The sequence below is a fragment of the Lepidochelys kempii genome, chromosome 1 (assembly GCF_965140285.1).
Source record: "Lepidochelys kempii isolate rLepKem1 chromosome 1, rLepKem1.hap1, whole genome shotgun sequence".
In the NCBI taxonomy this organism is placed as follows: Eukaryota; Metazoa; Chordata; order Testudines; family Cheloniidae; genus Lepidochelys; species Lepidochelys kempii.
Genome location: NC_136380.1, coordinates 324613337 through 324637183, shown reverse-complemented (window position 1 = coordinate 324637183; position 23847 = coordinate 324613337). Strand labels below are relative to the sequence as shown.

General features: G+C 43.7%; 1 protein-coding gene across 10 annotated transcripts in view; it reads right to left on the bottom strand.

Moving 5' to 3' along the window:
- LRRK2 (leucine rich repeat kinase 2) overlaps positions 1-23847 on the bottom strand; it is a 151397-nt gene that overhangs the window by 39875 nt on the left and 87675 nt on the right. For all 10 annotated transcript variants that reach the window (XR_012156822.1, XR_012156823.2, XM_073328432.2 and 7 more), the window contains 15 exons: positions 22926-23080; positions 21317-21463; positions 20970-21161; positions 19013-19159; positions 18552-18652; positions 18159-18349; positions 16889-17049; positions 14881-15051; positions 12207-12307; positions 11056-11250; positions 9275-9468; positions 8910-8982; positions 3550-3734; positions 2225-2377; positions 466-674 (listed from right to left, as the gene is read on the bottom strand). Coding sequence is in view for 8 of the 10 variants with exons in the window: in XM_073328432.2 (XP_073184533.1) it covers positions 466-674; positions 2225-2377; positions 3550-3734; positions 8910-8982; positions 9275-9468; positions 11056-11250; positions 12207-12307; positions 14881-15051; positions 16889-17049; positions 18159-18349; positions 18552-18652; positions 19013-19159; positions 20970-21161; positions 21317-21463; positions 22926-23080 (2375 nt within the window). In the remaining 2 variants the exon portion in view is untranslated. The remainder of the gene's footprint in view (positions 1-465; positions 675-2224; positions 2378-3549; positions 3735-8909; positions 8983-9274; positions 9469-11055; positions 11251-12206; positions 12308-14880; positions 15052-16888; positions 17050-18158; positions 18350-18551; positions 18653-19012; positions 19160-20969; positions 21162-21316; positions 21464-22925; positions 23081-23847) is intronic.

Here is a 23847-nt window from a genome sequence, read left to right as displayed (position 1 = left end):
CAGTGGGAACTGAGAGTGGGAGCCACAAATCAAATAAGTAAAAAAGAATGATTAGAAAGCAACAAGATTACACACACGCACACAGCACGCGAGAGAGAGAGAAAAGGAAAAAGGGAGAGAATTAAGAAAGAGAAAACAGGCAAACAGAACAGGAGAAATAAAATGGATAGAAGGATGGTGGAAAGCGTGTGGGGGCATGGCACGAAAGGAGCTGGGAGCGAGATGCTATTGGTCACAAGTGGGGCTTCGCTAGAAAAAGCGGGGGAGCCACTGCTGTCACATCTGAGCACCAGTAGCACATTCTTTGGTATTTACTCACATAAGGATTTAGATTGATTAGATTAAACATGCAAATAGAACAGAGTGAATGAAAAACAATGAATATTCTAATTAGTTCATGGAATGTCATGTCAAACAGGAATTGTCAGATTCTATAATGAAAGATTGTTTCTTTTGAATACTTACCTAGCTGGGCTGTCAGCATGACTCGAACAGAGGCACAAAAATCGCGTATTATTCGTATAGGACGACGTGTTGATAAATCAAGCAGCAGGATATGTCCTCCCCCTGTTCCTATCCAGAGGGCAGTATTTTTTTGTAGACAGATGGTCTTCACTCTTCCAGAATAAGCCACTGTATGTTTTGATTCTTTATTTAGTTTCACTACTTCTTCCCTAACAATATGAAGAGATTTTGTATTAAAAATTGCTTGCATGCATGGATATTTCATTGGATAATTGCTAAGTTGACGTCCTTGCACTGGACAAATTTTTTAAAATCTGGTGTCAATGCAGACTGCATGAATCCCAGCCTAAGAAACTTCCTTACATTAAACAAGTTGGGAGGAAAGCTTCTGAAGTTTTAATAACCATCAGTCTTAACTTGGGCAACCTGAACAGGGCTTTAAATTGGACATGGGTAGCTCTCCTTTCTCTTCAACTCTCAAAGCTGCATTTGAATAATTCCCTGTTCTAGTCTTTTAAAGGAGAGGATGACATTGATGCTACTGCTCACAGCAGCACGAGAATGAAACAGCACTCATTTTCACCAGCTTTTCACCAGGTGAGAAGAGAATTGTGTACAAAGAGTTAAATTAACTAGGCTTGTGTAGCCTAGCAGGAGATAATTTGAGGATGGGAACTATTTTAGGGTATTTTGGTTACCAATCTAATTAGTACGGTTTATGGATTGGGGACAAAGGAAACTCAGAAATGAAACCTTCCCTTCCATATTCTAAATTCTCTCCTATATGAAAAAGAAAGACTGGCAAGGCAGGGGAAGAGAAATCCCTGCACAGACCAAAATAAATTAAAACATCCTCCCCCCCCCAAAAAATACAATCCTTTCAGGAGCCAGGATTTCCTCTCACAATGTGCTAATATGGGTAATTTTATTAGCATGAGTGAATTTATTTTCAACTAACATGCATACATATAGTTGTGTGTACCATATGTATGTAGTTGTATATATTTGTATATAGTATATGTGTTATAGTTATGGTCCCTAGAGGATCCAGTATGTGCATTTTATACATTGGATGAAAAGCTACTACGTCATGGATTAATACTAATGGTGATCACTTCTGGCATCTTAGAATCTCTCTTCTTGAAGGCAGAAGCTGTGAGCTGTTGAGTATCTCCTGGGTAACTCTGATACGCTCTCATCTCAGCGTCACTCTCTCACAGATTCTTGAGTTCAACGGGATTTGAGGGCACTCAAAAGGCCCAGGAGCCATTTAATACCTTGCAGGGTTAGGCTCTGAAGGACAGGAGCAATAGATAGCAAAATTAAACCACCCTATCTGAAATTTTGAGATATGTTCCCTGTGTTCTCAATCTGGGCATAGAGCAAGGGGTGGGAGATAATAATGCTATCTAACTACCCTAGGTCAGCCCATAGCTGTGGTGGCATGGACAGGAGTCCCACAGAGTTAAAGCGTTCATCTGGGGTCACAGGTAGTCAGTGAAATAAACATTTGGGGTTAAATTACTAGAAGCTCAAGAATGAAAGCCAGGGAAAAATCCTGAGAGCCTGCCTGGACCAGTCCAAAACTTAGGACCAGAAGAGGGGAAAGAAAAGCCATGCCTGACAACAGAATTGGTCTCAGCAGTGATTCCCTTCCCTGCCACCCCCAAAATGTGAAGTATTTCACGAGACAAAATCTCCCAGACGAATCCACTATTCATCTATTACACACAATAACAGTACAAAATAAGACGCTTACCTTAGAAAATGTGCACAGTCAATTAGTTCACAAAGTTTCTCTGTTTTCTTATCCCAAACTTCCACAAAATGGCTGTTTTTCTTAGCCAAGTAGATGGATTTGTCTACTGCTATTGAAATAATGTTTGCGTCACTGTAAGCCTTGTGACAGAATCTAAGAAAGAGGGAAAAAAATTAAGCGTACACTATATTCCTAATAGGTAAGCTCTGCCTACAATTACAGACCCATGCAGCCTAAAAACAAAGTGGGCCTGGATCAATTTAAAAATAAAGGATTGGATCTGAATGTTTACAGTCCGTGGAGTTACACCAGTATAAAAACATTTAAAGTGAGCTCAGATCCAGGCCTATGTCGTCACTATTGGTTCAAGGTATGGGAAACTGTAATGTGCCTGCTCCTGCTCCCAACAAAGTCAAGGGATGTTTTACCACTGAATTCCATGGAAGCAGAACCAAGTCCAGTATCTATTAACACATCTTCCCTAAACGTATGTGTCAGGTCACAACAGAGCAACCACCACTTCTTTCTATTCTAACAAAGGGCCAGATCCTGCAAGCTGCTAAGGACTTGACTTCTTTTGGAGAGCTGCTCAACACAACAAAAGACCAGTCCCAAAACGGGGCCAGCCTGATTCTGCCCAGTCTGCTTTGCCTCTGTTTTTAACTCTAGTGACAATGTTTTTGATTACTTAGTTATTTGAATCTCCTACAAATCCCATGATTGTGCAAACTTTGATCATAATATCTCTGCAATTTGAAAAGAGCATCCTTCTGCCTCACTGATTTGGGGTGAGGACTGTATGCTCAACAACTTCAGCCTCACAGTCTGATATATGAATAAGACCTTTGGTATCTTCATCACAATAAAATTATAGCCTTTTAAGAATTAGTGGTGAGGAATCATATGCAATGTATGTATATTGGGCAAAGACGTAAACACATACCTTATAACTATATGAATATATACGATCAAATCCTAAGCTCAATGCATGTAAATGGCTCCCAATGAAATAAATGGGAGTAGAGCAAATTCTTCCCATGTGTGCCTTTGCCCAATAGCATTTCTATATTCATAGAACATACATTTACTTCCTACCACATTTGTAAAATAAAAATGCATACTACTTAATGTTTGCTTTAAAACTAGAACAAATATATTAAATATCAGTTGATCTTATATTCTTTTTAAATATTATTAAAAGAAAAAATTGGAAATAAGATATTTACAAAGAACAAGCAATAGGTCAGGATTCTCAGACAAAACACTGATAGAAAAATGTCAATGAAAACAAGAACAACCAAATTACATTAGCATAAAAAACTCACAGCTGACTTGTCTTTGTCTCAATCAGGGTTTGAATAGATATATCACCAGATAATAATATGATCTTTGTTCCACAGCCTCCCCAGACTATATTTTTTTCAGATGCACATGTGGATTCACTTAAGCACGTAAGTGGTGTGCTGACATTCCCTATAGTTAAGATCTTCAAAGGTGCTGCACCCTTGTACTGTAAGAAGAAATATACCCTCCATTAGAAACATATAGTATATACTTATACAAGGCAACTTAGAAATTGATAAACCAAGAACTTATATTTTACAGAACAGATACAGGGCCAGATTTTCTATACCTTTATAAAAGACAGTTTACCTTTTCCATAACTGGTGTTCTTCGAGATGTGTTGCTCATGTCTATTCCGCAATAGGTGTGCGTGCTCGCCAAGTGCACCGGTGCCAGAAATTTTTCCCCTAGCAGTACCTGTAGGGGGGGAGCGGCCCCCCGCGATCCCCGGAGCGGCGCCTGCCTGGCATGATAGAAGGGGGGCTGCACTCCCCCCACCCTCAGTTCCTTCTTGCCAGACAACTTCGACAGAGGGGACGGAGGGTTGGGTGTGGAATAGACATGAGCAACACCTCTCGAAGAACACCAGTTACAGAAAAGGTAACTGTCTTTTCTTCTTCGAGTGATTGCTCGTGTGTATTCCACAATAGGTGATTCCAAGCTATATCTGTTGGAGGTGGGTAGGAGTTCACAAGTTCTCAAGTTGGAGTACCGCCCTGCCAAACCCAGCATCATCCCTGGCCTGGGAGACTATCGCATAGTGCAAGGTGAACATAGTGCAAGGTGAACCGAAGACTAGGTGGTGGCCCTACAAATGTCCTGGATGGGGACGTGGGCCATGAAGGCAGTCGACAAGGCCTGTGCCCAAGTCGAGTGTGCCCTCATAATGGGCGGCAGGGGAACCCCTGCCAGCTCCTAACAGGAACAGATGCATGAAGTGATCCACTTAGAAAGCTGCTGAGTGGAAATCGGCTGACCTTTCGTGCACTCAGCCGAGGCGACGAACAGTTGCGAAGACTTTCAGAACGGCTTGGTCCACTCGAGGTAGAAAGCCAGAGCTCGCCTCACATCGAGCGTGTGGAGACGGTGTTCCTCACTAGTCATGTGAGGCTTGGGGCAGAGGACTGGCAGAAAAATGTCCTGACCCATGTGGTAGGCGGAGACCACCTTCGGGAGGAACGCAGGGTATGGGCGGAGCTGGACCTTGTCCTTATGAAAAACCATATACAGCGGTTTGGAGGTTAGGGCCCTGAGCTCTGAGACCCGCCTAGCCGATGCGATAGCTACCAGGAAGGCCACCTTCCACGAGAGGTGAGACCAGGAACATGTGGCCAGTAGTTCAAATGGGGCCCTCGTGAGACGAGCCAGCAACAGGTCTAGGTCCCACTGTGGAATTGGGGGCTTGGAATATGGGTAGAGATGGTCCAAAACCTTAAGGAACCGGCTGCTCATAGCATGGGAAAACACTGTGCCCTTGCACTGGGGGATGAAAGGCCGATATGGCAGCCAAGTGTACCCTGATTGACAAGGGCGCAGGTCCCTGGGCCCTCAGGTGGAGGAGGTAATAAAGGATAAGCTGGATCTGGGCGGCTGTCGAGGAAACACCTTGGCCTGCTGCCCACCTTGAAAACCGAGACCACTTCGCCAAGTGGAGGACCGTTTAATTTCAAGGACGCACTGAACCTGTTCCGAGCATGTCCTTTCCTTGCCACCTAGCCACTGAGCAGCCACGCCATGAGGTGAAGCGTTGCTAGGTTGGGATGGAGGAGGCAGCCTTGGTCCTGAGAGAGCAGGTCCGGGCTGAGCGGCAACTGCCATGGCGGAGCTACCGCCAGCCCCAAGAGGGTCCCGTACCAGTGCTGCCTGGGCAACGCTGGGGCAATGAGGGGGACCCTGGCTTTGTCCATCTTTATTTTCTCCAAGGCCCTGCTGATCAGAGGAAACTGGGGAAAGGCGTAGAGGAGCTGGCCTGACCAGGACAGGGTAAAGACATCGGAGATAGGGCCCTTCCCTAGGCCGCCCCTGGAGCAGAACCAGGGGCATCGTCGGTTCTGCCGGGTTGCAAATAGGTCCACCTGGGGAGTACTCCACCTTCAGAAGACCTGGTGAGCCACTTCCGGGTGTAGAGACCACTCGTGCTGAGAGGAAAAATCCCTGCTCAAGTGATCTGCCCTCACATTCCGGGAGCCCGATAGGTGGAAGGCTCTTAGGTAGATGTCATGGGCTATACAGAAGTCCCACAGACTGAGGGCTTAGTGGCAGAGGGCAGAGGATCGGGCCACACCTTGCCTGTTGATATAGAACATCGAGGCTGTGTTTTCCGTGAGAACCCTGACTACCTTACCCTCCAGGTGCAAGCGGAAGGTCATACACACCAGTTGCACAGCCCTGAGTTCGTTGACTTTTATATGAAGAGGTAGGTCTTGTACAGACCACAGGCCTTGGGTCTGAAAGTTCCCCACATGGGCCCCACAACCCAGGTCCGACGCATCAGACACCAGCTCCAATGACAGGGCCCTGTCCCTGAACGGGACCCCTTGGAGCATGTTGTTTGGGGCGGACCACGACTGCAGGGAGGTGATCACAGAGTTTGGCACGGTGAGACTTTGCCATTCTGTCCGTGGTCTGGGAGAACTGTGAGGCCAGCCAGAGCTGGAAGGGCCTCATTCCGAGTCTGGCGTGATGGACCACATATGTGCACGCAGACATGTAACCCAGCAGTTGCAGGCAAGCCCTCGCCGTCATCACCGGGAACCTTGTGACCGAGTCGATGAGCCCTTGAGTTTCACCATGTAGTGGTTCAGGCCTCACAGGTCCATGATGGGCCTGAGCCCCATTTTGGCCTTCGGGATAAGGAAATACCAGGAGTAATACCCTTTGCCCAGGAACTCCTTGGGCACCACCTCTATAACTCCTAGGTCCAGGAGCCACCCCACCTCCTGCTTGAGCAGAGCCTCGTGAGAGGGGTCCCCCAGGAGGGACATCGAGGGGGCGGAGGGTGGTTGGGCGGGGAGGAGGTAAACTGAAGGGTGAAACCTCAGGAGATGGTGTTGAGGACCCATTGGTCTGAGGTGAGGCACGACCATTCCGGGAGGTGAGCACACAACCGATTGGAGAAAGAGAGCTTTTCTGGGGGTAGGTCCCTGCTGAGAACTGGCAGGGAACCCCCGAGTGTCCGATCAAAAACACCTTTTGCCTGCCTGCTTGACCTTAGAAGACCCAGGCTTTGGGGTAGGCCGGATTGCCGTTGTGGGCACTTTCTATAGTTCTGCTGCTTTTTGTGGGCAGCCTTGTACTTTGGGAGGGCGACTTGGGCGGGAGCCTGCTGCGGCTTGAACTTGGATTTTGCCGGAGGAGGGACATAGAGGCCCAAGGTCTGGAGAGTCGTGTGGGAGTCTTTCATGCCATGCAGCCTTGTGTCTGTTTCCTCAGCAAACAGAGCCTTCTCATCGAAAGGGAGATCCTGCATTGACGACTGCGCTTCGCTGGAGAGCCCAGAGAGCAGAAGCCATGACGCCCATCTCATGGATACCACTGAGGCCATGGACCATGCGGCTGTGTCCACTGCATCCGAAGCGGCCTGCAGGGATGCCCTTACAGCTGCCGCCCCTTCCTCCATGAGCACCCTAAACTCCTTCTTATTGTGCTCCTGGAAGGAGTCCTCAAACTTGGGGAGGGATTCCCAGAGGTTAAACTCGTAGCGACCCAGGAGAGCCTGATGGTTTGCTACTTGTAGCAGAAAGCTTGAGGAAGAATAAACTTTTCTCCTGAAAGTATCCAGCCTCCAAGAGTCTTTGTTCTTGGGGCTCGTTGCCCCTGCCTCTCCCTGTGGTTGACTGACTTGACCACCAAGGAGTTGGGCGCTGGGTGGGTATACAGATACTCGTGTCCCTTCGTGGGTACAAAGTACTTGCACTCCGCCTTTTTGGAGATGGGAGCCAACGAGGCTGGTGTTTGCCACAGGACATTTGAAATTCTTGCCACCCATTCATGGAGTGGCAAGGCCACCCTGCCCGGTGCTGAAGGGGACAGCACATTGAACATGGAGTCTGAGGGCTCTTCCATCTTCTCAGCTTGGAGGTGGAGACTTGCTGCCACCCTTTTTAGGAGGTCTTGCAGGGCCCGGTAATCCTCCTGCGGCATGGAGAGGGGCGAGGACGTAATCAGATCCTCCGGACAGGGAGAGACCGGTGTGGTGCTTTGGGTGTTGTCCGGCACCGGAGGATCCACCACCTGGTTGGATTCCGGGCACAGTACAGAGGACACAGGTCCCACCGACCTTTTTTCTGGTGGTTTAAGCATGGATGCCGACGGTGCTTCCGAGGCCCCGGCCACCAAGCGAGCCCGCACCGGGGGCTGCGCCGGAGGCCATGGTGCCCACTGGTACCACTGGGCCTGCTCTGAAGGGGCCTGGCTACTCCGCTCAACGTGAGTGGGAGGCCTAGGGCCCAATGAGGATCGAGGACTACCTGACATGGGCCTACCCTCTGTCCCAGACTTCCCTCGGTGCCGTTACAAAGAGGGAGTCTTTCCGGTCCTCTTGGCATGCCCCGTGGCGGGGAGTGGTGCTGACTGGACAATGGTCCCGGAGGGTCTCCGCGTACTGACGCCGCTGTACCGGGTACCTTCAGAGCGGCGTGCCGGGGTTGGGGCCAGCGCTGACTCCATCAGGATGGCCCGGAGCCTAATGTCCCTTTCTTTTTTAGTCCGGGGCTTGAAAGACTTGCAGATCTTGCACCTTTCGCTGATATGGGTTTCTCCCAAACAGCACAGACAATCTGCATGAAGGTTGCTCCTTGGCATAGAGCACCTACAAAAGCAGCATGACTTAAAGGCTGGGGAGCGGGGCATGCCCTGGCCCGGGCTCAATGACTAATTAAACTAACTGAATTAGCTAACTGACTACAGGTACTACTGAACAAATGAAGAGTTCTGGGGACGAGCTACAGCAAAGCTGGAGCAGAGCAGTTCCGATGCACCTTCACTGGCAGCAAGAAGGAACTGAGGGTGAGGGAAGCGCAGCCCCCCTTATACCATGCCAGGCAGGCGTCACTCCAGGGGTCGTGGGGGGGGGGGGGGGCGCTCTCCCCCATGGGTGGTCCTAGGGGAAAAACTTCCAGCACCGGTGCACATGGCAAGCACACACACCTATTGTGGAATACACATGAGCAATCACTTGAAGATGAACTCCTTTGTGCCACTGGATTTTGGTTCAGCACTCCCCCGCACCCCCTCTTTTTTTTTTTGGTAAACTGCATGAAAGAAAGCTATTAGAAGTAGTTACTTTACATATTACGGATTACATTTTTTAAAGAGAGAGTACTGTATACGTTAAATTTACCTTTACTACTTGGTCTTCAAAAACTGCTACTTTGCCATCAGCTGTTCCCACCAGAAAAAAATTCTTCTGTTTGCTGAAATGAAATGATAAATTCCAGAATTGCCTCATGAAAGGACGTTCATTAAAGAAGATTTAAAAACAGAAGTGTCTGGCAGATCAGGGGTTTTATTGGTCACTAAAAGTGAACACAGGGCCACATGTCCAAAAATAAGCACTTAAGCTCTGCCTGAGAGCAAGTTAACACATGTGCAAAGTATGTAGCTGCAGGCACAATACAGGTGTCTGCATGTACAACCACCCATTTTGTTAATATTGCTGTGACGTCAGATTTCAAATTGTAGCCCGTAGTACACTCTAAATTATACCTTTGCTTTGAAAAAAAGTTGCTGTATAAACAGGTAACAGAATCGGACATTTTCTGAAGATGGTGTTTGTTTTTTCCATCTTCTGTATTAAATGCCCACAGAGAACCAAACTGGGTTCCTGCCAAAATCCAGTTTTCTTTCTCTGTAGGAAGAGTCACTAAAGCCAAACACAAGATTCTTCCATCTGCAATGTCCTGTGTCAAGAAAAAAATAATTAAAAGCAGCCTGGTTATTTTTCAGCGAGGATTACATGAGTGAATTACATAAAGTAAAAACAGTAGGCCCTTCTGGGAAGATGGCCTTTCTTCCCAATGGAAAGAAATCCCCAATTAGCAGAAGATACTTTCATCTTTTCCTCTGGCAACCTCTGGCATTCAGATAAATGAAATAAATGATTCATAAATAGCGATGATCCATGGCAGGCTGATGCCATGCCTGTCCTTTTAAGAATGCACCATCTGTCTGCCCAATGCTGTGAGAAGGCCAGCATGGTGATCGAACACATTAATTAACTAACTACCAGGAACACATACATTCTCAGCATATAGCAGCTAATGATCCGAAAGCTGTTGTTAGAGAAGCAAAGAAATGGAACTGCACTTATGTTACTTTCTGTGGCACAGTTTAATTGATGGAAATAAAGCAGAGATCTAAAATATTTCATTTTAAAATATCCCCCCCTTCCCCAGAAAGCAGCAGTTTCAAATGTAGCACAGTATCTGCTAGGTCATGCCTGTGTCTCACTACCGTATATTGTGTCACAGAAATCCTTCTTTTAACATGCTCTGTGAGGAGTTGTATCCTGTGCTGGTAGTGACACACATGTGCAACTTTGCACACCTAGCCTGGGTAATCCACCTTCCAGTTTACAAATCTGCTTCTTGTGACAATACTGAATATGGGAACTCCAGAAACTAAATGTTGACATTTGGTGGGTGCATTCCACAGCAGCGAGAGTGTCTTGGGAGGAGTGGGAATTACAAGAAGTTGTGTTGGGCTGCAGGATTATCAGGACTATTGGTCTGTGTTCTGACCTCAGTGCAAAAAGGCTGAGGGTTGGCATACAGCCAGCCCACTGGAAGAAATACATACATTGGTGGTAAGACAATATTGTGAGGGGTGTTGGATGGACAGGAGGGAGAGTAAGATGATCACAGAACCATAGAAATGTGGAGCTGGAAGGGACCTTGAGAGATCATCAAGTCCTTTTCCCCGGGGCCTTTCCCCTGCTCTATATTCCATAAGCTAAACAGCTTCACCTGTCAGGAAGTCTCATGATACTCATATTAAATTCCACTTTACTCAGTTCCATCCCATGACTTCTAGCTATGCCCCTCCCTGAGACACCCTCAGTAATTGCTCTTAAAAAAAGAAGCATTTCTGTGGCCCTTTTGGTCTGAGGATCTCAAAGCACTTTTCAGACATAGGGAATTAAGCCTCAAAGTCCCCACCTTCCTGTCAGTACAGTAACTATCAATTCTAATGTTTTATAGTTTCATAAGGTAAGTCTACACAGCAAAAAACAACAACAAAAACAGACCAGTGGCAGCTGTTTTGCTTCATCTCATGGTATCAGTGCTGATTCTTATATCAAATGCCTTTGGAATTCTTGGCCATGAGACGTAGCTGATATGGCTGTACAGCATGAAAGCAGTCAAAGCTGGGATCTAGGCTTTCCAGAAGCTATACCCTACTGTTAAAATGCATTTAATATGTAAATATAGAAACATCAGATCTATCAATGCCAAGGAGTTAGTAATAAATGACAACTTCACACCTACCTCACAAGTATGGCCATCTGTATTTAAGTCAATAAATGAAACCTGTCCTTTTTTTGTATTTCCAGTACCGATCCAGACCCCTGCCTTCTTGCAGCTTTGATTAGCTGCAACCATGCACTCTGCTGCAAAGGCACTACGTATTGAAATATGTCTCATCAAACAGATAAGTTTTGCGGAGTTCAAAATATCATAAACCTGTAAAGGACACCACAAGATAACAGCCTGTAAATTAACAGATAGTACTTTTCATTCTGAAGGATAACAAAGTACAAGGTATGTACACAGTATCACAGCATGCAATAGTCACTCATGTACTGCAGGTACACAGTCACTATGCACTACATTACTGTTTTTCAGGGGGAAGTAAAGAATACATTTTCCCAATTGAAACTACAGGACAATGTCAATGTGACTTAGTCTCCTAAGTCACTTAAGGCACTTTTGAAAATCTTACCCAATATCACAGAGCAAGGTAGTATTGTGATAGAAGACACACTATGGTAGCTTTTAGAACCATACCATTATAGAAGATGTACGGAGTGGTGTAGATTAACTGCATCCACAATTTTATAACTAGTTCTTGTTGTGTAATGTTAATTGAAAATGTCTATCTGGCATGAATCCTATGTGGCTAGCATATAAGAGTATTAATCACCAAGTAATGAAGTGGCAGAAACATGACTGGATGATTCATGGCAAAATATAAAAGAAAATGGCCGATTTGTATTTTGCACAAATGTTTCTGTTCAAACTAGGGAGGAGAAAATATTGTACTTCTTAGGAAGGGTTTATCTACACAGTGCACTAGTCCGAACCACTGGGGTGTAAATTCTAGTGCACTGGTATGGAACACACTAACTGGCCCCCATGGACCCAGAAGTTCCGTAGCGCATGTTAATGTAGTCCTGTTTGAAACGGGACTACATAATACCCATTATGGAACTTTTAGTGCAGGGTCTACGTGGGCCAGTTAGTATGCAACTTGCTAGAACGGGCTAGAATATACACCCCTCTGGTGCAGACTATGCCAGAGGTTTACACTGCATAGACAAGTCCTAACTTAAATTCACCACTTCCTCTTGAATTGGTAGAGCATAATAAGTCAACGGCAGATGCTAAACTAGAAATAGTATAATACAACCACAAACTACCTGGGCCGATGTAGGTCTTTCCTGAGGGTTTTCTTTCAAACACTTGCTGATTAAACTTTCAACTTCAGGCCAGGGGGCACACCCATATTCTTTCACAGGATCTAAAATATACATTTTGTGCTGCCAATTAGATAATTGCCTAATTATTACAATTTATCACAACTAAAGACTTAGAGTTATGAATACCATTCTTCTTACCAGAATTTCTCACAACTTCTTACAAAGTTGTTCAGAGATACATCCCACACTAGAGTAAAATTTCAAACTGCATAGAGATTAAGTGCTCAACTTCTATTAACAGCAAACTGGAGTTACACAGCTAGAGTGGTTGTCATTACCAACAGGTACATCATGATGCCCAAGGCATCACTGTTTCCCTAATTTTAGAATTGGATCTAAGCGGTAACTGCTGGCGAATGTTGACTTTTTAATGGTGACTTCGGCAATGCCCATGCACTTTGTTTTGAAAATTTACTCGTCTCTGTTAGGCAGAGAGAATGGTATTAAATAGAATTAGAAGAAGTCTTTCATCATATGGGTGAATTTTCAGCACACTGCACAGGAACTCCCAACAACATTTATGGGATTTATGAGGTTAAATTCTCACATAGTGCTTTACCTCATCATCTTAGGCACTGAGAGTTCAAACGCAAAATTTAAATATTAATTATGGTGAATTAATGTTTTCTTTTTGGTCCATCAAAATGCATGGCGATATCCCCAGTATCACCTTATATGGACATGACATTAAACAAGGTTAAAGAATAAAATACAGCCTACAAAATGAACATATTCTCTCTTACACCAGGTCTGAATTTAGTTCTAAGCATACAAAAATCCTGTTTCTTTACAGAGTGCACCGATTTGATCCCTGATGTATCTCTAATAAAGTTACACCAGGGATGATATTGGCCCAATATCACCAAATCTGAGTTTCTCAGTTTGAAAACGGGATGTAATTTTAGAAAAATTCAAAAGCTGCTCATTGTTTTGCATTATCCTCCAAGTAGTGGCCGCGGTCAGACATAGGATACAACACAAGTGGCAATATTTATCTTAGACAGTATGACAATCGCTATAAGAACATATGAATGGCCAAACTGGGTCAGACAAAAGGTCCATCTAGCCCAGTATCCTGTCTTCCAACAGTGGCCAATGCCAGGTGCTCTAGAGGGAATGAACAGAACAGGTAATCATCAAGTGATCCATCCCCCACTCCTGGCAAACAGCTTCTGCCAAAACTATCCTGGCTAATAGCCATTGATGGACCTATCCTCCATGAACTTATCTAGTTCTTTTTTGAAGCCTGTTATAGTCTCGGCCTTCACAACATCCTCCGGCAAGGCATTCCACAGGTTGACTGTGCATAGTGTGAAAAAATACTTCCTTTTGTTTGTTTTAAACTTGCTGCCTATTAATTTAATTTGGTGACCCCTAGTTCTTGTGTTATGAGAAAGAGTAAATAACACTTCTTTGTTTACTTTCTCCACACCCGTCATGATTTTATAGACCTCTATCACATCCCCCTTTAGTTGTCTCTTTTCCAAGCTGAAAAGTCCCAGTCTTATTAATCTCTCCTCATACGGAAGCCGTTCCATAACCCTAATAATTTTTCTTGCCCTTTTATGAACCTTTTCCAATTCCAAAATATCTTTTTTGAGATGGGATGACCACATTTGCATGCAGTATTCAAGATGTGGGCGTACCATGGATTTATATAGAGGCAATATGATCTTTTCTGCCTTATTTTCTATCCCTTTCTTAAGGATTCCCAACATTCTGTTTGCTTTTTTGACTGCCACTGCACACTGAGTGGATGTTTTCAGAGAACTATCCACAATGACTCCAAGATCTCTTTCTTGAGTGGTAACAGCTAATTTAGACCCCATCATTTTATATGTATACCTGGGATTATGTTTTCCAATGTGCATTACTTTGCATTTATCAACATTGAATTTCATCTGCCATTTTGTTGCCCAGTCCCCCAGATTTGAGAGATCCTTTTGTACCTCTTCACAGTCTGCTTTGGACTTCACTATTTTGAGTAGTTTTGTATCATCTTCAATTTTTGCCATCACACTGTTTACCCCTTTTTCCAGAACATTTATGAATATGCTGAACAGTACTAGGCCCAATACAGACCCCTGGGGGACACCACTATTTACCTCTCTCCATTCTGAAAACTGACCATTTATTCCTATCCTTTGTTTCCTATCTTTTAACCAGTTACTGATCCATGAGAGGACCTTCCTTCTTACCCCATGACAGCTTACTTTGCTTAAGAGCCTTTGGTGAGGCACCTCAAAGGCTTTCTGAAAATGTTATACTGTATCCACTGGATCCCCCTTGTCCACATGTATGTTGACCCTCTCAAAGAATTCTAGTAGATTGGTGAGGCATGACTTCCCTTTACAAAAACCATGTTGATTCTTCCCCAACAAATTATGTTAATCTATGTCTCTGACAATTTTGCTCTTTACTGTAGTTTCAACCAGTTTGCCCGGTACTGAAGTCAGGCTTACCAGCCTGTAATTGCCGGGATCACCTCTGGAGCCCTTTTAAAAACAAAATGGTGTCACATTGGCTATCCTCTTGTCATTTGGTACAGTAGCTGATTGAAATGATCTTTCCCTCTGTATGTTCCAGTGTTAAATCTTGAGGAAACATGACATACCTGGTAATTTTCCATGAATTGCTAATTCATCAAATTCATTTGGAAACTTCATGCCTTCAATTATTCTACCTCCTGCTGTTAAAATGTCATAAAGAAGCAAGCCAAATGAATATACATCAGCTTGCTGATTGTAAATAACATTTCCTCTGGCAACCTCTGGTGCTCGAAATCCTGGAAATAAATGATTCATCAATAGTTATGATTTATGCCAGGCTGATGCCATGCCTCTCCCTTTAAGAATAAATACCTCTTGATGAAAAATGCCACAGGAAGTTAACAAAAAATTACATACTATCTCTGAACTGGCAGCAGTCCATATGCTGAAAAATCACAGAAGAAATGAGCAAATGGAAGGTCAGTGTACAAGAAGTATCTGTAAATCAGTTAATAAGCTTCTGTGCTATTAGTCTAACCACCAAAAGAGTTTCATTATTTAATATTGAAAAGGAAGGGCACATCCTGCAGTCCTAAATCAGGGCCTGATATGGGAGTCATGCCCTCAAGTTCATGGCAACTGGCCCAATTCTCATTCACTCTAAGGCAGGGGTCTCAAAAACACGTGGCCCGTGGGCCGCATGTGGGCCGCAGGGCTATTTCCTGCAGCCCACCAAGCGGCCCACGGCCCACACCCCAGCCTACCTCCAGGCCAGGGGTGGACAAACTACAGCCCGTGGGCCAGATTCGGCCGGCAGGATTGCCCCCTGTGGCCCCGCAAGCCCTGCGCTGCTCCCTGAAGCAACCAGCACAATGTCTCTGCAGCCCGGGGGAGAGGGGCAGACGGCTCCATGCGTTGCCCTGGCTTCCAGGTACCGCCCCCCACAGCTCCCATTGGCCAGGAACGGGGAACCGCGGTCAATGGGAGCTTCGGGAGAGGTTCCTGGAGGAGCGGCAAAAGCAGCACACGGATCCCTGTGTCCTTGCCCACATCCTTCCCTCCCTTGGGCCACAGGGACATGGTTTCGGTTGCTTCCCAGAGCGGAGCGGGACCAGGGCCAGGGCAGGCAGACAGGGAGCCTGCCCTGACCCCGGTGCACGCTGCTGCCACCCTGGAGCTGCTCTAGGTAAGTGGTGAGTAGTGTCAGGCTGGAGCCCGAACCCCTCCTGCACCCCACCCCCCAACTCCCTGCCCTAAGCCCCCCTACCACTCCCTGCACCAGCTCCCTGCACTGAGCCCCCTGCCTGCACCCCAACCCCCTGCTGCACCCCAACTCCCTGCCCTGAGCCCCCTGTTGCACCCTGCACCTCAACTCCCTTCCCTGAGCCCCCACCACAGCCTGCACCCCTCCTGCACCCCCTGGGGGCAGAGAGGGGGCAGAGTTGGAGTGAGGACTTCAGGGAAGGGGTTGGAATGGAGGCAGAAAAGGGGTGGGAAGAGGCGGGGCAGGGGCGGGGCCTCATGGAAGGGGTGGAGTAGGGGCGGTGCAGGGGGCAGCGTGGGGGGTGTCAGTGATGCGACCCTTGGACCAATGCACTAGTCCTCATGTGGCCCTCGTGGTCATTTGAGTTTGAGACCCCTGCTCTAAGGCTACTTTTTCATTGCTCTAATAGTGCAAAGGGGCCTTCAAATGGTGTAAATGTGATCCAATTAAAATCAATGGGAGCTGCAGGTGTTCAGCACCTCTGAAAAATCAGAACTCTAAAGAGCACATTACTGACCACGAAAACCCAACCACATTTAAAATATTGTTTTAATAAAATAATAGGCATAAAAATATTCAAACTGAACATATTTGTACAAAAGAAAAAATAATTAAAATCAGTTAATGTAATTTAACTTACATTCTTTTTAACACCCCATTATACTGCCAGCATTGTGTAAAAGGCCCCTTAGTGTAAATGGCAATCAGGCCCAAGGTATATAAATCTGTTTTCATCAGTTATAACATGGTGAGAACCACAGCAATGTAGACTGTTCCTTAACTGTACACTTCTTATGGTGGAATTACAAAATATTGTCTTTATTCTTTTTAACAAAACAAAAAATACAACAAAGCATTTTTTGCCATACCTGGTGTACCTTCTGAGGTTTTTATCCCCATTCTGCAGCAATACTGAGCAATGCCATAATCAGCTATCTTTGCAATGACTGCTGAATTGGGATATAATGTAAAGAGCAGCACATTATGAGGCTTTAAATCACGATAAATGATCATTGAAGAATGTAGATACCTGTTAACAAAAAAGTATTTAGGTGAAAGCATTTAAAATCCATATCTATCTATTTACACTGACTGCATTAATAATACTATAGTAAGCCATGCTATTAATTTTATTTATTCTAACATCAGAAGGAAAAAGTTCACTAATACGATATCAGATTGATGGATTATGGTTTTGGAATTATCCCAATATATCAGTTATTGGTACATGAACAATTTGGTATTATAGTTCAAGACACCTCACCGAGAGGGACACCACCAACTTGAAAAAGAAGCCAATTAAACAAAAAATAAAAGTAGTTTCACCTATACCTGCCCCTGAGCTTCCTTGCCAGATTTTGTAATTTTAAAATCATATTTCCCTAGCCTTTATGAGGACATTCACAGGTTTTCAGGTTAAAAAGAATGGGACAAATTAAAGGTCAAGAGTGCTGGCTTTTTCTCTATTCACATGAATCCCACTTGTGAATAGAAAAAACAAAAAACACAAGAGAAAAGACAATGAATAGACCAAATGTAAAAGTATCGACTGCTTGTGAGTGGTTTTCTGGTTCCTGGCCCTACAGGTGAGTTGTCACTTCGTGCTTTCTGCCTTTATTCATTCACTTGAAAATCGACAAAATAAATAATCTAGACTAAATTTAAAAAAAAAAAGTACAGAATTCTGTCTCTTTTGGGACACACACAAATTAAGAATATATGATAGCCTAGCCTTACAGTTGATTAAGATCTTGAAAGGATAAGCTAATATATGTCATCAGATGCCCAATTAAATAATGATAGCAGATGCCCTTGACAGAATGTTCTTCTTGTAGCCCGTGCCTACAAATCCCTTATGGAAAACTGCTATAGAATTGAATAGAAATAATTACCTTTCTATAGAGTTTTGAATGATCTTACATAATTTAATAGAAGTATACTGCATTGTATACACTGCTTCAAGTACACAGACAGTATTTTATCCTCTATTCAATTAATCGAATATAAAAAGATAGAACTTATTTGACTAAGAATACACCTCCATGGAAGGAGACTCAAGGAAGGGGAAAGAGAAAGCTTTCCTACTTTCAGACTGTCAATATTTTTCAGTGCCAAAATTAGTATGTCAAGAAAATTTACCTTAAACCATCTGCTACATGTAGAGCTATCCTGTGCTGAAGTGTTTTAGTTAAGCTTGAACTATCTTGCTGAAGTAAACGATCCAGAGAACCCTTAGGGGCTAATTCCATTACCAACATCCGGGGACGGATTGCAGCAGCCAGCAAAGATACTAAGCTAGGGTGATGAAGATGACAAAGCACTGCAAGCTCCTGTAAATTGTAAAATCAAGTGAAATACTGCATGTATTATAATATTGATAGTTCTGGGTGAACTGTGTTTGTTTCAACAATATTAATCACTAAAAGGCAGAAAATTCAGAATTAAGGCAGAGACTGTGCTTAAACGTGATCAAACCCTTCACTATCGTGGTTTTACTAGCGCTGCAATATAAAAAGAAGCAACATTTCTTACTTGTCGTAAGAGTCTGAGGGAGGTATGTTTATTAAAAATCTTTACAGCTACTTCTTCTCCACCATATGATGCGCGGTACACAGATCCAAAACCACCGTCACCTTTTCAAAAAGAAAATGGAAGGGAATATAAAAAAATAAAAGAACATCAATCTTTTCTCAAATTGACTGGGCCTGACTCTAAAAAGCACAGAGCATAAGCCAGTGAGAGTCATGTGTGCTCAGCACATCTGAAAAATCAGGGCCCTAACATACATATTACTCGAAGTTAAAAAAAATGCTCTATAATTCAGAAGTATCTTTTAGCAGCACAGTAGACAAATCAAATAGAAAAAAAACCCAGGTAAAATGTTTTCAGTATGTTTCATAATTTAGACCGATAGCTTAAGTTACATAAACGTTACACTTTTAATATCCTTGCCACATATTGGGTATATAGAGGAGACAAAAATGAATATTCACCCAACAGAAATTCAGGAGCCTGGTCAAATTCCAATTCATCATTGTTCAACATGATATTTCTAGGCAAATCAGCCAATATCAGGTCAGGAGCAATCTGGGCTATTGGAATGGTAAATCTTGGTTGATCTGGATTTACTAAGAGATCACCTAAGTAAGAAAGAAAAAATATGAGATGCAGTTGAAAAGCAGAGAAAATAGCATATTCACCACACTAAACCGAGTGAAGCGTACATATATTCAGTTGTCACTAGTTAGTACACATATGCAAAGTTCATATGAAGTGCAGTAGTTGTATACATAAATAGAGAGAGATACCTCAATTTATATACATTTCTTGCATGTGTAAATAATTCCAAACCATGGTTTAATGGCATATGCAGTGGTCAACATTAAAAACTAGCCTTTGTCAAGAGTTACCATACAGCATTAAGCTAACTGAGATACCACATTTTTTCTCTATACCTAGAATAGGAAATAACTCTAGTAAATGCGTGGTACCTGTTGGCTAATATTGCCTTTTTAAATTGTGTCCATTGTACAGGATCCAATCAACAGAACTAATGTCAACTGCAGGACTAACATGAGTCAGAATAAATCACATGAATAATGAATTGCTGGATCAGGTCCCACAGATGTGTAGGCGAGTGTCTTTCAACCCTCCCACTTTGTACAGCAGTGCAGGGGCTAGCCACAGTCTGGCCCGTACTGTATTGTAATACAAAGACATTAGGACAAAAAAGTTGTGGTTGTTGAACCACATTATGAGGATGGTTTTGTTTATTTTAATCAAGCGTTCTTAAATAATGTGAGGTCTCTAAATGCTATGGCTATGGGCATCATGTACAGTAACTCCTCACTTAACGTCTTCCCGGTTAACACTGTTTCATTGTTACACTGCTGATCAGTTAGAGAACATGCTTGTTTAAAGTTGTGCAATGCTCCCTTCTAACATTGTTTGGCAGCTGCCTGCTTTTCCACTGCTTGCAGAAAAAGAGCCGCCTGTTGAAGCTAGCTGGTGGGGGCTTGGAACCAGGGTGGCCTGGCAGCCCCCTTATCAGCTCCCCACTTCCCTATATTCCCTGTGCAGCAGCCACCCAGCAGGCTATCAATTGCCAGGCAGTTCAGCTGTCCCTCCCCACATTGCCGTGTGCTGCTCCTGCCCTCTGCCTTGGAGCTGTTCGCGGGAGCCTCCTGCTTGCCATTTGTGTGGGGGGGGAACGAGGGGTGCTAATGTGAGGGTGTCCCCTTTTCCCCCACTCCTGCCCCCCATCTCCACAGAGAGGGGGGGGGGACATGACAGGGCTCAGGAGAGAGGGAGCTTGCTGGCAGCAGCTGCTGTCTCAACTTGCTGATCTACTTAAAAAGGCAGTGTACTTAGAGTGGGGTCAGCGTACTTAAAGGGGCAAAGCATCTCTCTCTCTCTCTCTCACACACACACACACAAATATGTTAGTCTTCAAGGTGCCACCGGACTCCTTGTTTTCATACACATGGTATGGGTCTCTGTCTCTGCCATGCAGTCTCCACTCCCTCCATTTGTGCTCCCTTGTAGAATGTGAGGCTACAATAACAACGAGTTAACCCTTGAAGGCTCAGCCGAGTTCTAGTTTATCATTTAGCAGTAAGGCATTCCCTGGGAAATATCCCACTCTCTTCCACCTTCTGACTTCACCACCTCAACCAAGCTTCACAATCATCATTGCTGTGTACAGTATTAAATTGTTTGTTCAAATCTTATGCTGTGTGTGTGTGTGTCATTTGTCTGGCGAAAAAAGTTTCCCTGGAACCTAACCCTCCCTATTTACATTAATTCTTATGGGGAAATTGGATTCGCTTAACATTGTTTCACTTAAAGTAGCATTTTTCAGAAACATAACTACAACATTAAGCAAGGAGTTACTGTATAAATATTTATTTATACGGGTAATCTAATTAGCTTAATTAAAACATTATATACCTTCTTCAGCTTTTTCAAGTAAATCATCAAGTAATATTTTTTGGTGCTCTTTGCCATCCTCAAAGCTACACAAAGCCCATTTCTTCAACAGAGTTTCCCCTTCACCACATACATCGATATCCAGTAAACCTGGAAACCATTCTTCCATAAGAGAATCAATGTGATCCACAACTTGCCCCAAAAGGATACAACCTGTAAAAAGCCCCAAAAAAGTAATTAGAACCACCGTCTCATATCTCCGATTATAAAAACATACTGCATGTTCTAAAAGGAGCAAGCAAAATGAAGAAATGCACCAAGCATAACTCAAACAGCAGATACAAGAACATATTCAGGAATAATTTAACCTTTTCTGCAAGAAGGAGCTGTAATTTTCAAAAAACTGTCTGGATTGCTATCAAATACTGCTGATTCCACTAGACAGTAAGCTTCAGGAGACCAGTTCAGGTAAACGCCTTGTCTCCAATACATTCTATTAGGACGAAGAGCTCGTTCTAGGGAAAACAAAGTTAGTCAAAGTCAGACCTTTAATATGAACTCTTCTATAAACTGGGCTGAACATTCCAAAAATACTATTGTAAGCATATACTTGTGGTTTTATAGATTTATACAACACAAACAACCAATGCATCTTTGCATGCAATTGTGCATCACCAGAAAAGCTGAACATCCTAATCACATTTTTGACCATTCCACCGATGCATATACAAGAATACTAAATATTGACTCAGCTCATGGACTAGTTGGTGAATGTAGGTAAAGTACAGACCTTGAAGTGCAGGCAAACTGGAGTCAAATATAAAGTTTCTTAGGCAATAAATGAAATCACTTGGTGTCTTCCATTTTCTCCCAGGTGGACATGTCTACATTACATATGCACCATAGCCTGATGTGACTGGAATGGTCTGCCCAGGGGAGATCAATTGCCAGAATAGCAGAGGTGTATTAAGTAAAATTTGAAGAGCATTACCAAAGATACATTTGTGTGAATCGTCTAGCTGCAGCTAATGCTCATATGTTATTAAAAATTAAAAACCCCAGTGAACTGAGAAGCGGTGGGGGGAGCAGGCCCTTCATATGGACTGAGTGATTTAAAAATGGTTCTGATAAAATTGGAGTCTGCAGAATTTTTTTAAAAGGGGGAAGAAATGGGCATCAGCAAATGTGTAAGGGCAATTAATTTCACGCCCCAGGAGCCAACACAACAAAACTTGTCAATGGTAGAACTCCTAGAAGGAGATGGGTGTCAGAGTGCATATATCCCCCAAGATGAGACTCAGAGGATGTGTTCAATATAGCCAGGTTTTTCCCCATTAATGGCAGAATTCTGTCATACAGCCATAACCCTGTATTGGGTGCCATATGAAGGCACACTACCTTAGCAGGAAATCCAAGAGGCACCAGGTCTAAGTAGGTACAATGTTTTTTAAAGATGTGGGGGGGTCTTCAGTGACTAACAGCAACTGCATTACCCCCGGTGCAGCATCTAATCCCCTCTATGCTCAGCCAGCTCCGCTGGGTGATGTGGCATAGGAGGAGACAATGGCTCTACATCCTCCCTTCTTTTTCCTGCCATTTTTGCAGAAACTAATCTCATCAGTGCTTAAATGCAAAGATTCCCTTTGTGTCTGGCGTGTGTGCGCACACATGGTGGGCTGGGGAGAGAGGGAACACAAGAGAGCAAGAGCCTGCTTTCATTCTCCCTTTCTCACTCACACAGAGGGCAGGCACAAAGTGTTCCTAAGAGTTTTTAAATTACAAGTACTGGCCACTATTTTGTTTTCTTACACTTGTAAAATGGCCAGAGATGAGCCCAAAACAAAAATATAACACACAAAATTTCAAGGAAGTAGTAGGAATTAGGATTTGAATCTGTAGACCTGAATTCAACCCCTTGGCTGCTAGGTGTACAAGGTAAACACACACATTGATAGTTTTAAAGTTAAATGTCAGTACCTCTTCCTGAGAGCATGTAAGGAGACACTTCAAGCAACCTGTTGATCAGTCTGGACCAGAATCCCATGGGAAAGTATGGCATCTCATACAGCCTAATGATGATTCCTGAGTTTTCACAGTGGGGAAGTTCTATAACAGGTCTGTGATCAGACAAACTGAAAGAAACAGGAACATTATTTTCCAGTATTTCATAATTTACTACTTCCAGAATTATTAAATACATAGACTAAAGTGAGAATTATTGTACAGCTGATTATGTTAGCTATATTGATGAATGAATGTCAGAAATGAATGCACCACCAAATCACATAAGCAGGGGGCAGATTATTGGGGTTTATCTGTACTAATGTGTTTATTTATTTTTCATGTTAATGGACAATTTCTGCTCAATTTAAACCGCATGCAGTCCCAGTGATTTCGGGGAACTATCCAAGGATATAAGTGTGTGAAAAAATTATGTACATATAATTCTTATAGATAATTCTTATCTTGCACTTATAACATCACACATCCAAGGACTCTGAAGAGTTTCAAAGGAATAATCCACACAACACTCCATCCTTTAAGGAAGGTAAGGATTAGTATCTACATTGCACTGATGTAAAAACTGAGGCAGAGAGGCCATGTGACCTGTCATAGCTCACGCAAAAAGAGGGTGTCAGCACTGGCATTACAACTCATAACTTCGGATTTCCAATACTATAGTTTAACCATTAGACGATTCAAAGGCATAATGCCTCCAGGCATCACTGCGTGGGCAGTGCAACTCCTCCCAAGTGTGGTCCTGACTTAAACTAAACAGTTTATAAATACTAATGTTTATGACTTATATTGAAATGAGTACCTGTATATACTGGTACTATCTGGAAGATTTGATCATTAGTAGTATAGGATATTTTGCTATTGTGGTCTCATTGTAAAA